The sequence below is a fragment of the Pleurodeles waltl genome, chromosome 5 (assembly GCF_031143425.1).
Source record: "Pleurodeles waltl isolate 20211129_DDA chromosome 5, aPleWal1.hap1.20221129, whole genome shotgun sequence".
NCBI lineage: Eukaryota > Metazoa > Chordata > Amphibia > Caudata > Salamandridae > Pleurodeles > Pleurodeles waltl.
This window is the reverse complement of record NC_090444.1, coordinates 922796256-922812345: the sequence shown is the minus strand read 5'-3', so window position 1 is coordinate 922812345 and position 16090 is coordinate 922796256. Positions and strand designations below refer to the sequence as shown.

General features: G+C 44.9%; 1 protein-coding gene across 6 annotated transcripts in view; it reads left to right on the top strand.

Moving 5' to 3' along the window:
- Window positions 1–16090, top strand: part of SLC8A1 (solute carrier family 8 member A1) — a 1017544-nt gene that overhangs the window by 934403 nt on the left and 67051 nt on the right. For all 6 annotated transcript variants that reach the window (XM_069235056.1, XM_069235055.1, XM_069235053.1 and 3 more), the window contains one exon: window positions 1922–2197. In XM_069235056.1, the coding sequence (XP_069091157.1) occupies window positions 1922–2197 (276 nt within the window). The remainder of the gene's footprint in view (window positions 1–1921; window positions 2198–16090) is intronic.

Sequence of the window (16090 nt, the reverse complement as noted above, 5' to 3'; positions counted from 1 at the left end):
CATCTGCTCTCACCCCTACCCCAGTAACACACACTGCGCCATCTGCACACAGCGCCATCTGCTCCCACCCCTACCCCAGTAACACACACAGCGCCATCTGCTCTCACCCCTACCCCAGTAACACACACTGCGCCATCTGCACACAGCGCCATCTGCTCTCACCCCTACCCCAGTAACACACACACACAGCGCACACACACAGCGCAATCTGCTCTCACGCCTACCCCAGTAACACACACTACATTAAAAACAAATAAATAAATAACCAAAGAGCCTTACCTGACTCAAAGCACTGTAAAGATGCCACAAATGTGGAACAGCAGGCAGGCAGGCGGGCAGCAGACGTGGAGCCGGTGACAGGAAGCAGACGACCAAAGCCCCATAAAAGTTAGCTGCAAGCGCTGACTTTTATGGGGCTTTGGCTTCCAGGATCGTCAGGGCAACGCCATAAACAATGGGCGCCGTATGTAAACATAGAGGAGGGCCGCGGGAGCATGCTCCCGCGGCCCTCTTCTATGTTTACATACTGCTGCCATTATGATGTGGCGTTTGGTGTGCGTCTCGCGGGCCGCCAAGCTAGGTCCGTGGGGCCGCTGGCGGCCCGCGGGCCGTACTTTGAGTACCGTTGCTCTAGAGTCTCTCCAGTTGCCTAAGGCAGTGCTGTATGGACTACATTTGGGGTCATGGCTATTGGAAGTTTGAAACTGCTTTTATTGGATGTTCCCCAGAGACTGCTTTAGTGATTCATAAAACCAGGCAGCTGTCTACTTTAAAGCTACACTCTCATCACAGGCAGTCATGTGTTAAATGGTGTTCTAAAAGAGGATGGTCTGGTTTGAAGATTGAAAATGTTAAAGTCTTGGCAATTCTTAAACTAACTTGGGGTTAGCTATTTCCCCTTGAGAGCCCAATGAGCACTGGTTAAGGCATTTTTTTAAATACTTTTTACGAAACATAGGTTATTGGTGGACGGAAATGTTTTTTTTTCTGTTTTTGACACTTAAATATTGAGTTCAGTAGAAAATCAGTAATAAACTTAAATCATGACTGCTCAGTATGTTTTGATTAATTTTGAAGCATCATTCCTTGTTGAGGTTGTTTTGTGAAGCCATTTGCATGCAAGGCAGTTGAGGAAATAATGGCCAGATATTTACCAGTAGTCTTAAAGATCAATGTCACTGTACACGTTTCTCATCCCGTGGGGGTTATCAGCTTCAGATGTGGTTAACTTGGAAATACAGGTTGTGAGGTCAGTATGCTGCCTGTTCTGTGTCAGGTGATGGGAAGGATTATGCAGCCATATTGGAGGGATGGGAATTTTTTAATTTTAGCTTGGTGACTATTCTGGTGGGAAGAGCTTTCTCTCATTGGGTATGGACTGTGATGGCGAAGTCTAGGACTCAGAGTAATGAAGATTGCTACCTAGAGACTAGCCATTCTTATCCATTGAGAAGTACTGCACTCATAAAATATGTCTGTGATACAGCAATGCTACCTGCACGCGTCAGGCATCAGACATTGTCTCAATTCCTTAGCACACCCCGTATTAGTTATGTTCTATAGTTTAACCCAGGTCTGAACTCAGTAAGTCCTTACCCCTAGAATTAATGTCAGCAGGCATCGCTTGAACTCTGGGGTTGGAGACATACTTGCTATTCCTTATTCTGCCATGAAAGAAGCAAGACTAATTTTGATGAGCCTGGTAACTCCAGTCAACGGGCCCACCAGACTTTATGGACCACCTGCAGCAACTCCATAATAGGAAAACAAATATTCCCTACTGGCAATGCCTCGCTCCAGGAAAATGGCAATTTGTTTGTTAAGAAAGATCATTCTTACATTTGATTTTATTAAGATTTATACTGTAAAGGAAAGTTCAGAATTTAGCAGCAGCAATCATTTTTACTTTTGTTTTGTACAGGAGAAGATGATGACGATGACGAATGTGGCGAGGAGAAGCTGCCATCCTGCTTTGATTATGTCATGCACTTTCTGACAGTTTTCTGGAAAGTGTTTTTTGCCTTTGTCCCTCCTACCGAGTACTGGAATGGATGGGCCTGCTTCATCGTGTCCATCTCCATGATAGGCCTTCTGACTGCGTTCATTGGGGACTTGGCATCTCACTTTGGCTGCACCATCGGCCTCAAGGATTCTGTGACTGCTGTGGTGTTTGTGGCACTGGGAACGTCAGTACCAGGTATGGAAACGCATGTCTGATTGTCATTTATTTTCTGCAGCTTCTCGGGTTCTTTCGGTCGCCCCTCTTTAATGAGCTCAAATCAAGTGTTTCCACTGTAGGGCTGAGACGGGGAGAGCCATATCAGATTCTTAGGATAGTCACATAAAATATATTTTCATATAGTGAATCCAAATGGTACTTATGTTCATTATCAGTGATTATACAAAAAATCTGGAATTGATGCTGCACTCCGGGGTATGTTGATTACTCTGACACAAACAATGGAGTGTATCACTAATGTCCTGACAGTGAATGATATCACTTTGGTTTGTGTTTGAAATTGCAGCTGGTCATTCGGTCTAATGTGGTTTATCCAAGCCAAAATCTCGTCTGACAAATATTGTGTCACAAATTTCATTGCCAAAAATATCTCCTCATTAGATTTAATAACATAAATTATACATCTAGGGGATCAAGATTTTTGTAAACCATATTTAAGATATGATCTTTTTGTCGAACAGTCTATTTGCTAATAATAATCTGACCTACAACCAGCTGAAGAGCATTATACTTCTGAAAGAAAGCAAAATTCTAGTCTCCTAGAGACTTATAAAAGGTGGTTAACAATTCGGAAATAAAACTGATGCTTAATAAGAATAAGTTTGCTCTGGCCTGCTAACATAGGCCTTTGCCTTTTTTCAATATTCAAAGGAAAGTACATGATATTCAAAGTAAAATTGATCTTTTAATAATAATTTAAGATATATTTAGTTACTAGGCAATGACAGTGTTTCTCCCTTGGACACAGCCATCGTTTACAGAAAAGGTATAGAGGAAGAGATAACCAAGAACTCTTCCCCACTCAGATCTGCCTTACAGAAATTATATTTGTTTGATGTATAAATTAGGCATCTCGCTAATTACTGTACACAGGTTGCGTAACTAATGCAGGAGTGGTTACAAATGTATCAGCATTGTGAGAAAGGTCTGTGAGTGCAACACAGTATATACATTTGACTCTCTGGAACGTCCATGATATAGTCAAAGCAAAAACAAAATTTCAAAATTGCATGAAGGGTGCTCTGTAGACGAGAGGATATTAAGGAGCATATTTAAGCACCCCAGTGCCTCCTTGTGACACATTAGCGTAATTATTATTATTTTTTTTCATGTGACTGTGGCCCAACGAAGCCAAAACAGCCCAAGGCCCTGAGAGAAAACACCCATCATGTCAAGGTAATATTTTTGTGTGTTTGTTTTAGAAAGCAAACCTCTGCTTTGGAAGTTTCTACTCAAAAACAAAAAAACAAAAAAATTGCGTACCGTGTGAATCAAATATGGCACAGGTCAGTGTCCTGAGTAGAATTACTACAGAGGTACCTCCACTGAAGGCTCAGAGGACACCCCCACCAGGCACGCAGGGATCTCCAAATGTGTCTGGTGGGTTTCAATATTGGCTTTGAAGGCACTTGCCTCCACTTAAATGGTGGCTCAGTGGATTATCTGCCAGTATTTAAATGACACCCTTTGGCCCAGATTTAAGAGGGCCTAGAGTCATTCAAACGCCACATTAACGCCATTATTTTACGCTGATGTGGCATTGCAAGACCAAAAATGCCCCACCATATTTATAAAGTGGCGCAATGCTTGCATTGTGCCACCTTGTAACCCCTTGTGCCACATTTTTCCTGCTCCAGGAATAATGTTTGCAAGGCGGGGCATTCGGGTGCTGGGGTGGGCGAAAAAATATAGCAAAGAAATATAAGAGATTTCTTTGCATCATTTTTATCGGCATCTTTAATGTCTGCTAAGAGCAAGCGTTAAAGGGAGGTTCCCATTGTTTTCAATGGGCCTCTGGGTGCTTTGTAGGATTAGCTTCAAACATTTTTATGCTAATCCTGCAAAGCTCCGGACTAGGATAAAAAATGATGATGCTATTACACAACCCACACATGGTGGCATTAGGTGGGCAATAAGAGGCACAAGAAAAGTGGCACTGGAGGACACTGATCTTTGCCATGTTTGATTCACACGCTCTGCAGTTTTTTTTGTTCTTGAGTAGAAACTTCCAAAGCAGAGGTTTGCTTTCTAAAACAAAAAGAAATGAATTACCCTGACATGATGGGTGTTTTCTCTCAGTGCCTGGGTCCATTTATAATGTTTCTTGTTTAGTGCCATGAGGATTTCCATCCCAAACCCGGAACTGAAACAACCACTCTAAGTAGAACAGACACTGTAATGCAAATTGTGCGATGGCCTGTTGGTGGATAGGCCATTTCTGAAAGGTTTTCAAAGGCAGAGCTGGCGGAGGCTGTGCTGATGGAAACCTGTCATTGCACATGCCTCTATACAGGGCTGGCCTTCCATCGATTTGGCAGATGGAGAATCTCCCACTTTTTGGCCTACGAATAAAAAGAAATCTAAAATTAAAGCTTTGGAATTGGAGGGATTCAATCAATAAATATGGTTGGATATTTCCTGAGCTTCTGTACATACCCTGAGATAGGACTGAAAGGCAGGTGAGTCTCGTTCTTCCCATACAACATTATAGAATCTAGGTTCATTGAGAAAACATAATGGATACATATGTACTGTAAACACACCACTAAATGTAGCTGCACATGCATATTGCCTTTTGCAAAAAAAGAAGACAAATACACTTGAAAACTATTTTTCATGGGGCATATCTTTTTCCCATTCAAAAACCTCTTTCCCTACTCATCTAGCATTTCGAAGGGTGTGCTGTCCCACTTCTGGCATTAGATATTTATTTACAGTTACACTTGAAAGGGGTAAACCTCCCACCATTTACAAGGTGGGGCAGGTTAATCAAATGAATTGTGAATACGTAGAAATGCGTAAGTTTTAGTTTTCCTTAACTTCTAGGACATACACATCCTGGAAGGGTCACTTCCAACTCTCTGACAGAATTTTACTCATATAGAAGCATTGGAGCGAGTAAATACTTTTAAAAGGACCAAACTGACAGTTGTGTATCACAAAAGTAGTTACGCGTTTGTTAAAAGGCTATTTGAAAAAGTAAGGGGCATATTTAAGATCCCCTAGCGCCATCGGAGCACCACATTTAGTGACGCTCCGGTGGTGCTGTGCACTGCACCGTATTTACAAGGTGGCGTTAAGTCACTTTTTGTGGCTTAATGCCACCTTGTAAATATGGCTCCTTCACATGCAGCACTTTGCGTGGAAGCGGCGTGCAACATCCACCCATTGCATTTTGACACTGCCCCAGATTTATGAGTTTTCGTAAACCTGATGCAGCACCAAAATCTAACGCCACCCCAGGGGTGACGTTAGCAGGGTGCAATGAGGTTAAATGCTTTCATTTCTCCTTGTTTTTTGCTAAAGCAGTTCCCTCTCTGTGAGAGCAATTGTTTCCTCTGTGTCCTTGCTGCATCTCGGTCACTGCAGCAAAGCCACAGCAAATAGCTTTGTCCTGGGGTGGGCGTCCCGGGACATAGGAGGAGCCAGTCCTGGGGGGTGACAGTCCCCAGGGCCATCATTGTCATGGCCCCCTCTAGGGAATAGGCACGAGAAGTGGTGGTCCCCTGGGCTGCGGTGGTCTGAAATGTTCCCACTTTTCTTTTTTTAATGTTTGCCCTGGGGAGGAGGTGGTCCCCGAGGCTACAGGGGGCCACGCAGCCCCCGCATATAAATACTAGTTTGCCCTGGGGAGATGGTGGTGCCCTGGGCTGCGAGGGGGCCATGTAACACCCCCAGATACCATTACGTGAATGCCCTGGTGAGGTGGTGGTGCCCAGGGCTACAGTGGGCTGCATGGCCCCCAGCATGTCATTTTATTTACTGCCCTGGAGAGGTGGTTGGTCCCAGATCTGCGGGGAGGCCGCGTGCCCCCGGCATACAATTACTAGTTTGCCCCAGGGAGGAGGTAGTCCCCACCAAATACAATTACATGAATGTCCTGGTGATGTGGTGGTCCATCGGGCTGCAGGGGGCCTGCACAGCCCACCCGCATACCATTACAGAAGTTCCCCAGGGAGGTTGCGTTTCTCCAGGCTGTACAAAGCCCAGGAGCGGAGCCCCTTGATTGCCCTCCTTATTTATCACATACTCGTGGGACCTGGCCCAGCTGGGGGCTTTAAAAAAACAATAGCGGAAGCCTGCGCTTGTATTTTTTTGCTGCAACTTTATGGGTCAATTAAAAAAATGCTTTTTTGCTCTGGCGGGGACCATCTAGGACCTCAACACGAGAATTAAGAGGTCAGGGTTTTTCTACCCTGGCCCCCTTTCCTTTTTAATACTGTTTTTTTTAGGGACTTGGCTGAAGCTGAGCCCAAGATGGCTGCCAACACTTCCTGGTTGAAATCAGAGCTGTGTATTTCCCTGGATGAGCTTGTCAATATTCGCTAAGGCTATGCAGTCAGAGATATACAAATTTTAATTTCCTCAAATTTCTCAAAAACTACTGAATGGATTTACACCAAATAAGCAAAACCGTAATCTGCATACCAAAAGCTAACTTTCTGCCACAATTGGTGTAATTCCATGCAGTGGTTCGGGCTGTATCCTTGTTCAAGGGTCCTATGGGAATTAATATGGGGAAAACAACTTTTTTGACCCCCCCTTTTTCTTGTCCCCTGCTTGACAGGTCACCCCACATCTTTCCGTGCACAACAAGAATTGCTGAAGCACTTTATTTTTTAATTTCGTGAATATTACTCAAACATTGACAAAGATATAGGCAGGTAAAAAAAACTCTTTTTCTTTGAATACATGGTCCTAACTCTAAAATATATATATATATATATATATATATATATATATATATATATATATATATATATACATATCTTGGTAAATAATCAAACTTTTGTTTGTTAGACTTTCCTGTTCTTCATAGAGAATATTTTGCTTTTCTTCTGCAATATGCAATTTTTTGAAAAAAAGGCACCTGGGGCATTCTTTACTTAATAATAAGCGTAACTACTGAATTTTAAAGATTGAATGCTTTTTCTTTTACCACAGAGTAAAAAATGACTTGAAGTCCAAGTGGTCATCTGTTTTACAAATCTATTTGAAGATCTAGAATAAATTACAATATTTCCGATTCAAAATATGCTTCTCATAATTTTATGTCAGGCTAGTAACATCATAACCGATTTTCCACTGCCTACATGTGAAACACTCAAGGAGACTGCTTTACAAATCATATGCTAGTGTTGTCGTCATAGCAACCTGAGGTGCAAGCACTGTGCTTACATCCCTGAAAACAGAAGAGAACGATTTTGAAATCCATGTTATTTGTTAGATTTTAGTCTGTATCTACTTTTATTGGGAATTGGGTCTTTTGGGGTTCTAGATGCCGACAAAGGAGTAAAAGCGCTCTGCTCCCTGCACTAGCATACACAAGGACATATGTCTGAATACACGGTTACTTGAATAGCCTTTGAAATTTGGACGCTAATGAGGCTGCTACAAGTGTGTTGTATGGCAAAATAACTTTCTCAGTGAACTGAAAGGCTTCGATCCTTTACCAGTGGCTTGACACTCTATACAATTCAGGCTGACAGAAGTGCACAGCATCTGGCAACCATCAGACATAAATTTATAAAACTACACGTATGTATAAACATAAATTAGAGTTGGCGAATCAATGTACAGCCGCACTCAATAGGACCTAACAAAAAATCATCACAGTCAAATTGTTATCACAGGATTTGTCACAGTGGATGAGCAACAACATAACTTTTTCCATTGATGGTTATCAGTGAGATTACATATAACCAAATAGCTTTCAATGGCCTGTAACATAATGTGACAACATTCTACTGTTAGAGGCCTAATGGCTTTACCATATGTCTTTCACAATAAATAATATAGAACTACTACCCTTGCAATAACTCTTAATAATAAAGAGGCTAGACCTCTGGAATCATGCATAAAACGTCCCTGCACACCAATCAAGTGTGTAGCTATTATCGTTGGCTTGCCACCCTAAGCAACTGAGGCCTACTGTCATAACCAACTGAGGCCTATTGTACTGAGCATAAGCTTTTCTACAAGACAGCCAACAGGCCTCCATTCATTAAATTGGAAATACACATAAAGTTACAGTTCACAAAGCAAAATAGTATCTCTCCAACAGTGCTTTACAAGGATGCCCACAGTGCTAATCTTCTATACTCATAGTCTGCATACATGTCTTTAACTCAGAGTAACACAAATTCGCCCTTAAATGTATTTTAACTTTAACATATGCTTTTCAGAATCAATATTTCACGCATACTGCCTTCTTTGAAATCTTTCATAATAAACAATCTGCCATATAGCCTTCATCATTGACCTGTCACCATAACCAACTACTGCACCGAGCATAAGCTTTTCATAAGGCAACCATCCGGCATACAGCCATAAAAGTACAAATGCACAAACTTACAGTTAGCAAAGCAAAATATGATCTCTCCTAAGAGAATCTAGTATGGAATATTGTACTGCATAACTTCTATCCCCAAAGTTCTTTCCAGTAGATCGCCATCACCAAAACATATGCCTACTAGAGAAATTTGTGGAATTCCATGTAATATAGCGCCTACCTACAGGCTTCAGCACAGTGTAATGACAACCCACCCTTAAAAGCCTTAATGCATGCTTTTCACTTTAAATCGTTTAGGCCTACTGACTTTGTCATATTGTTTCATAATAAACAGATCAATCATATGAAATCTGTTTTCTTAATTGATGAAACCTTTATCCTTTAACCTTGACCTTACATTTTACCAACACCAGCTTATTTAAGTGCACATAAACTGGCACCCATCATGCCTGTGGTTATAAAATAAAAACATGTAGGAAAATGCAGCATACAAAACAACATACAACCTCTCTCAATAGAGCCTAACAAGAATCATCACAGTGAAACACCCCCCCCAGAGCTTTGTCAGAGTAAGTGGCCAACGTAAATACCCTTGTGTAATGCAATAATCGGCAAGATTCGATGCAACAAAATACAGATTTGTAGGTTTTAATATAGAATATTAATGATTCACACCTAAAGGCCTATCAATTTTAACATATTCTTTTCACAATAAATATGTTAGGCCTAGTCCCTTTATCATAATATTGCTTTATAAACAGTTCAGACTTTTAGTCATTGACTTGCCACTACAGCCAACTAAGTACTGCTCCATCAAGTCTGAAGTTTTCCACAAGCCAAAAAGTGCAACATATGAAGTCCTTTTAGCAGAAGGACACAACTTTGTACCAGTCAAATGCTGTAACTATTGTGAACAACATGTGAGTGCAGCCTAAGCCTCTCTCAGCAGGACTCTTAAAGCTCTTTATTGTTGATGTCATAATGTAAAGTGATAGTCGCACTGTCAAACCAGACCTAAGAAATTCATGTAGGTCATGGACTGCTCTCCTCCTATCAATGCTGCATCCAGAGAAAGACACCGTAAATTACCTAGTTATTGAAGACACCATTTTTATATTCCATAGCAGCCTTTATGTTTTTTAAAGAGAGAAAAGAAAGTGACAACAGTAGGTAGTTTTAATGGTCGAGAATAGGATAAAAGAAATCACTCAGGTAGTACATTTATTAGTCAACATTGTGGCTAAGCAGTGGATAAAAACAATAAGATAATTGGGAAGGTGATAATGTGTCATAAGAGTGAACATTTTTATAGTGACATAGATCTCAGGAAGATGTCAAAGAGAAAAAAATGGGAAGTGACTAGAAAGAGGAGAAAGGAGGAAGAGAAAGAGAAAGAGGAAAAGTGTAGCTCAGATGGAAATAGAGGTCAGAACAAGAGGACAAGAGAAGGAGGTAGAGAAAGGATAGAAGGGAAGGTATGAGGTTTGAGGGAGACCCAATCTTTAAGTGGCATACATCCTTAGGCATTACAAAATTCAGATGGCACTGTGGGAGTTCAAGGGTAAGGATGTACAGTATGGGGGTGCCAGGGAGTCCGACTCAAGATGGTGACACAATAGTGCAACTCTGTGGACCGGGACACAATATCCGCTAAAAATCTGACAACGTAACATTCATCCCACCCCAAAAAGTACATATGTGAACCAACGGTGGCCCAATGTACCTATATTTGTAAAATATGTGGGTAACTGAGGCAGAGCCAACGCCCCTGGACATTGAGGCATCAGCGGGCTTGTGCCGAGACTGGACAATGAAGCGGAGGAGGTGTGCAAAGGAGCCATGCTCCGGAACTGAGCAGTGGGAGTGAAGACCAGAAGAGTGTGCTGCAAAAAGCCTACCTGAACTCCGATGTGGTGGGGTGGGTTGGGGAGCGGCAGGGTAGAGTGTAATTGGCAGGCTAAAATAGGCTGGGAACATGAGTCCTGGCCGATGCAGCACTGAGGAAGAGGGCTGAAGCCCGATTGCTACTACAAATGAAGGTGAGGAGGTGGGACAGGCCTGTGGCAATGCCCGTGCAATGAGGGCCTGATCAGAAGAAGTTGTACCACAACTGCCAGCAAAAAAGAAGAAAATAAAGGAAAATAAATCAGAAGGCAGAGGCGTGGGGGAGGGACTGACCGGCCCTCTGGTGGTCTAAATGTGGAGATCGGGGATACCAACGACCCGGCCCTGAATATAAGAAGTGCTGAGGCATTGCCCCTATAAACCATAAATAAAAACTTATCAAGGAACACTGACCTGATTTCTGTCATGTCGGAGCCTCTTGGAGCTCCCCGGGCAATCTTCTGGACCGCAATGCGGTGGATGACAGGAGGGGCTAGGGAGGGCCAAGAAACGTGACAAGCCACGCCATATCACGGAGGAGGGAGAGGAGGCAGACACGAAGGCCACAGGGCCATGGGCCCTGGTGCGGCAGTGGTGATCTGGACAGAGGAGGGGGGGCTGGGCCTATTGGGACATGATGTTACAAGGTCGCCTAATATAAGTGAGCAGTATCCAGGCCGAGCCATGTGCACTACGGCCAGCGGGAAAGGGGAGGCGAGTCTGGTACAGGAAGGCTGAATACTACCCACTGAGTGCCTGAGGCCTTCAGAATTGGCCAGAACCACACTAAAGATAGAGCTGGTGGCAACCAGAGCTGAGCCGCCTTGTCACAGCTAAGGTCTTTGGAAGCAGCGGCCCTCCTTGACTACCCAGAAGGTAGCAAACAACAGGTAAGGGGCCCTGGGAAAAAGAGGAGGGTATGCAAAAGACCCCCAAAGGTAATAGGTAAAACACTTGAGATCTCACTGCTCACCGCAAGCATCTGAATAGTGGGGGGCTGGCCTGCAGGTGCTGAGGAGAACACACTGCTGATAACAGTGAGGTATGCACACATCAGTCACTCTGCAATGAGGAAAACAGAGAAGCAGCAATCATGCGTCACATTCGAAGCCAAGCACACCAGTCGCCCCCGCAAGAGATGCTCTCGGACTCATAACAGGAGGGACTATCGCAGGCTGGCTCATCACTGGAGGCAACACTACAGGCCACGCAGCAACCTTCAGTCAATTGATAGCAAAATAGACAGTATGAATCGCAGAATGGACAACATGACGCACAAACTAGATAAGCAAGTCTACGGCATTACGGAGGCAGAACAGCTAATATCCATGGCTGAAGACCTTCAAACCGCAAGGGAGACCTGCCTACCAATGGAAACAATGCTGGCTTCTATACAGGCCTAAAATGAGAATCTGGAGGAGCGCTCAAGAAGAAGTAATATTCGCATAATAGGCCTGACAGAGATTACCAACACATGGAACATTTTACTATTTGTGGAGCAACTACTGTAGGACATATTCGGCTCGAACCAGTTCTCCAAAATTCTGGTGGTCGAGAGTGCCCACAGATCGCTGGTGCCACGCCCTCGGGGGTATCACCACGTCTCATTGTTGCGTGATTGTTCAACCACAGTGATTGCGACGTGATCCTCTGACTGTCCAGAGACAAGAAAAAGATCCTTACCAGGCCAATGAGATTGCCTTCTTTCTGTACTTTGCCACAGCGGTCCAACTTGCAAGGCGTAAGTATCTACCCGTGAAAAAGAAGCTGCAGCAGGCCGGAGTGGGGTATGCCATGCTTTTTCCAGCACACCTGTGTATCAACCTCAAGGAAGAGCAGAAGATCTTTACAACAGTACAGGCAGCTTCTAACTTCATAAAGCAGGAATAGAATGCTCCTCTTCAGTGGATAAGCATTATTAGGGGGCAAGAAATCTATGCATCTCACTTTCTCTTGTATATTGCCAGCCATGACGTGTATTAAGGAGGTTATTTATACATTATGCAATGCTAGAATATGATACAAGGATGGGTCATTGTTCCACAAGGTTGTAATTCTAACTAGGGGGGTGCTGGACGAGTAGCTCCTCGATTGCCTCCATACCACCGTAGGTTTACTGGATCTCTCTGGACCACCCCCTGTGGGAGTGCCCCACTGTAATATGTGCAAACTTTGTGCACCTTTAGTTCACTAGGGACTTGCCTAGTCTTTGTTGGGTGGGGGGGAATTTGTTTAAAGTGGTTGCTGCCTTTAGCATGTTGGGGAAGCTGAAGTGGGAGAGGGGCGGGGTGGTTCACTAATTCATAATGGTTTATGTGAGCAGACACCACAATACCCAGATACAACACATCTACAGCAGTAGTGACGATAATAATAGGATGACAGGTACACATGGGTGCTAAATCCAATTCCCGCAGGGGCCCTACCATTTTATCTCCTGGAATATGCTGGGTTTAAAGGTGGTGGGGGCAAAATAAGCGGGCTATTGCGTATCCTTTCCTTTGTTCTGGAAATGCATGAGGAGTGCTTATACTGATCAAACAAGGGACACCATTTGAACTTACACACTCAGAAGTAGACAGCAAGGGTACATACATGATTGTAGAGGGTAAACTATGTGGTACACTGCTCACCATGATTACCACCTATGGCCTCAATATAGACGACCCTGACTACTTTGACATGCTATGGAGGAGAATATATGACCTACCTGAAGTGCCGTTGCTATGGGGGACCTAAACATATGCCTGGACCCCCAACTAGATAGATCAAGCTCTGCAGGTGGGCATGACAAGTGGGCGGCAAGGTTTATGCATGACAACATGGCAGAATTTGGAGTAATGGATATATGGCACGCTAGACACTCAGGGGTGAGGGAGGGTACATACACTTCCACAGTTCATGGCTCCTGGTCAAGAATAGACTACTGGCTGGCTACCAGAGACATACTGACCCAGGTAGGAGATGTGGTTCACCTTCCAAGAAAACTTTCAGACCACACGCCGATCAGACTTTTGCAACACCCTCTGACTCACGTCCCTACACAATTCTGTTGGTGCCTACAGACCTAGTGGACCCATCTTTCTGAGGAACTGTTAGAGAGGCAATAATGGAGTACTTCCAACCCAATAAGGAGTTAATGGGGAGACCCTAGGGGAGGCCTTTAAAGCCACTACCCATGGGGTATGCATAGGAACAAGGGTGCTAATCCTGTGAGATATACGGGCACAAATGCAGTGGGTAGAGGGGTAGTTTCGGGACCTAGAATGCGATTATGAGAGACACCCATGCCCTGCCACGTTATTCGAGAATCAACCACTGTTAGAAATGGGGTTTCTCGTTGGCTAGGGTATGCACCTCAGCCAGGCAGAACTTACCCACTCTAGTCAGGGCAAGGGAGTTACACATCCAAGATAACCCCTGCTCACCCCCTTGGTAGCTTGGCACGAGCAGTCAGGCTTAACCCGGAGGCAATGTGTAAAGCGTTTGCACAACACACACAACACATGTGACGCAATATCCCCACCACAAAGGAAACACAACACCAGATTGTATGAAAATATACTGTATTGTACACAACGTAATTATCAGACCAAACATCACATATCAGTATTATCCTGCTACCTTAGCAGTTGTCAGAACGTTACACATTAGTTACTCTGCAAACTAGCAGTAGTCACACATAACACACAGGTTACTTAGTATTCTGCAACATAAGCAGTAGTCAGGAAACACGTTATCACATTAGAACACTTGTCATAAGAATATCATAAAACGCCCATAGTAGGAACATTAGAAAACCTATGGCAAGTTAGGGAAACATATTAGCAAAACATCATAAAACAGGTAGGCAATATATAATGTAATAAAGTCTCTAACAAGAACTTCTGATATATATTGTCCCTTTGAAATACCTGGTAGATGATGAAGGCACCTCCAGTGCCTAAGAAACAGAAACAAGGGGGCCCACGGCGCTCCCTGCGCAAAACGGGGGCCTCGTGGTACTGTAGTGGGAGAGGGGCAGTACGCACCCTCCCCGATCCTTACTGGGTCCCTCCTGGGGACTCGTGATTATTAGGGGCCCCCCCCAGGCCTCAACCGGCCCTCACGAGGAGGGGGTAACGTCCTCTCAATGAGGGGGAGAAGGGGGGCGTCACGCACCCCTCCAACTTTGTTGCGGGCCAGGGCCCGTGATCCCTGCAGGTCTCCCCCGGGCCTGTCCTGGCCCTCCGCTATGGGGGGGAAGACCTCAACTGTAGGGGCCGGCTCTCGCAGGGGCCCTGAAGGCTCCGGGGTGCGGCGAGCCTCCGATGAGGCTGCTGTCGCCCCGAGGAACAACTGAAGCCTTCCGCGGTTTTGCCAGGCGGGGGAGAGGCGTCCTCCTCTCCCCTTGCCTCTCTGGCAATTCTCCGGCCCAGGGCAGGGCCTTCCGGTGCCCCAGGGGAGCTCCAACGAGCGGTCCTTGCCCCCCCGGGGGCACCAACAGGAGCACGCTTGCTCCTACGAGCTGTAAGGAGGTTTCCTTCGTGCCCAAGGGGCACTACACGGTGCGCGAGCCTCGCGCTTTGTAAATAAAGGGAGCCCGGGCTGTGGCGGTGATCTGGGGCATCCAGAAAGCGCTTTTCAAAGCGCTAAGGCCATATTTATAGCCCGGGTCGCGGCGGTGATTCCAGCATCAATTCTAGAGAGAGCGCTTCTCCCCAAGCGCTAAGGAAAAGATGTAGAGATCAGAGCAGGGGTCAGGGGCCACAGCACCCTGCCCCTGGGAACAGTAAAACAAGAAGAAACTCAGGGCTTGTGGGCCCAGCTACGTGCCAGCACAAGGGGTGCAGATGGTGGCAGTTCATCCTAATGACCAGGCAGGTCACAGGTCAGCACAGCAGCAGCAGTCCATGGTGGTTTCCTGGTGAGTCCATTCATCAGCGTTCTGTGTCCAGTTTCAAGTTCCAAGAATGTTCAAATTGTGGGGAAAATTCCCCTGTACTTATAGTCAGTTCTTACAGTGTTTTACCATGGTAGGGACAGGAGTTACAACTGGTTCTGGGAGTGCCCCCTCTCTCCTTTCAGCACAGGCTCCAGACATCAGTGGGGGGTTAATGACCCTATTGTGTAAGGCCAGGGCATAGCCTTTACAAATGTAGATGTGCCCTGCCTCTCCCTTCTCTCAGCCCAGGAAGACTATTCAGTATGCAGATGCACCTCTGTGACACCTCCACCCTCCCTGTGTACAGGCTGTCTGAAAAGTATGCACAAAGCCCCAACTGTCACTCTGCCCAGACGTGGATTGGAGTCAAGCTGCAAAACACCAGAGTCATAAGCACAGATAAATGCGCACTTTCTAGAAGTGGCATTTCTGTGATAGTAATAAAAAATACACCCACACCAGTAAGCAGTATTTATTATCACCATCACAACCATACCAAACACGCCTACGCTACCCCTCATAAATCAGACAATACCGCTTACACATAAGGCAGGGCATTTCTAATGCAATCCTATGAGAAGACAGCACTCACAGCAGTGAGACACCAAGTTAGGCTGTTTGTCACTACCAGGACAGGCCATGCCATATGGCACATGTCCTGCCTTTCTACATACATGGCACCCTGCCCATAGGGCTACCGTGGGCGTACCTTAGGGGTGACTTACATGTAGTAAAAGGGGAGTTCTGGGCC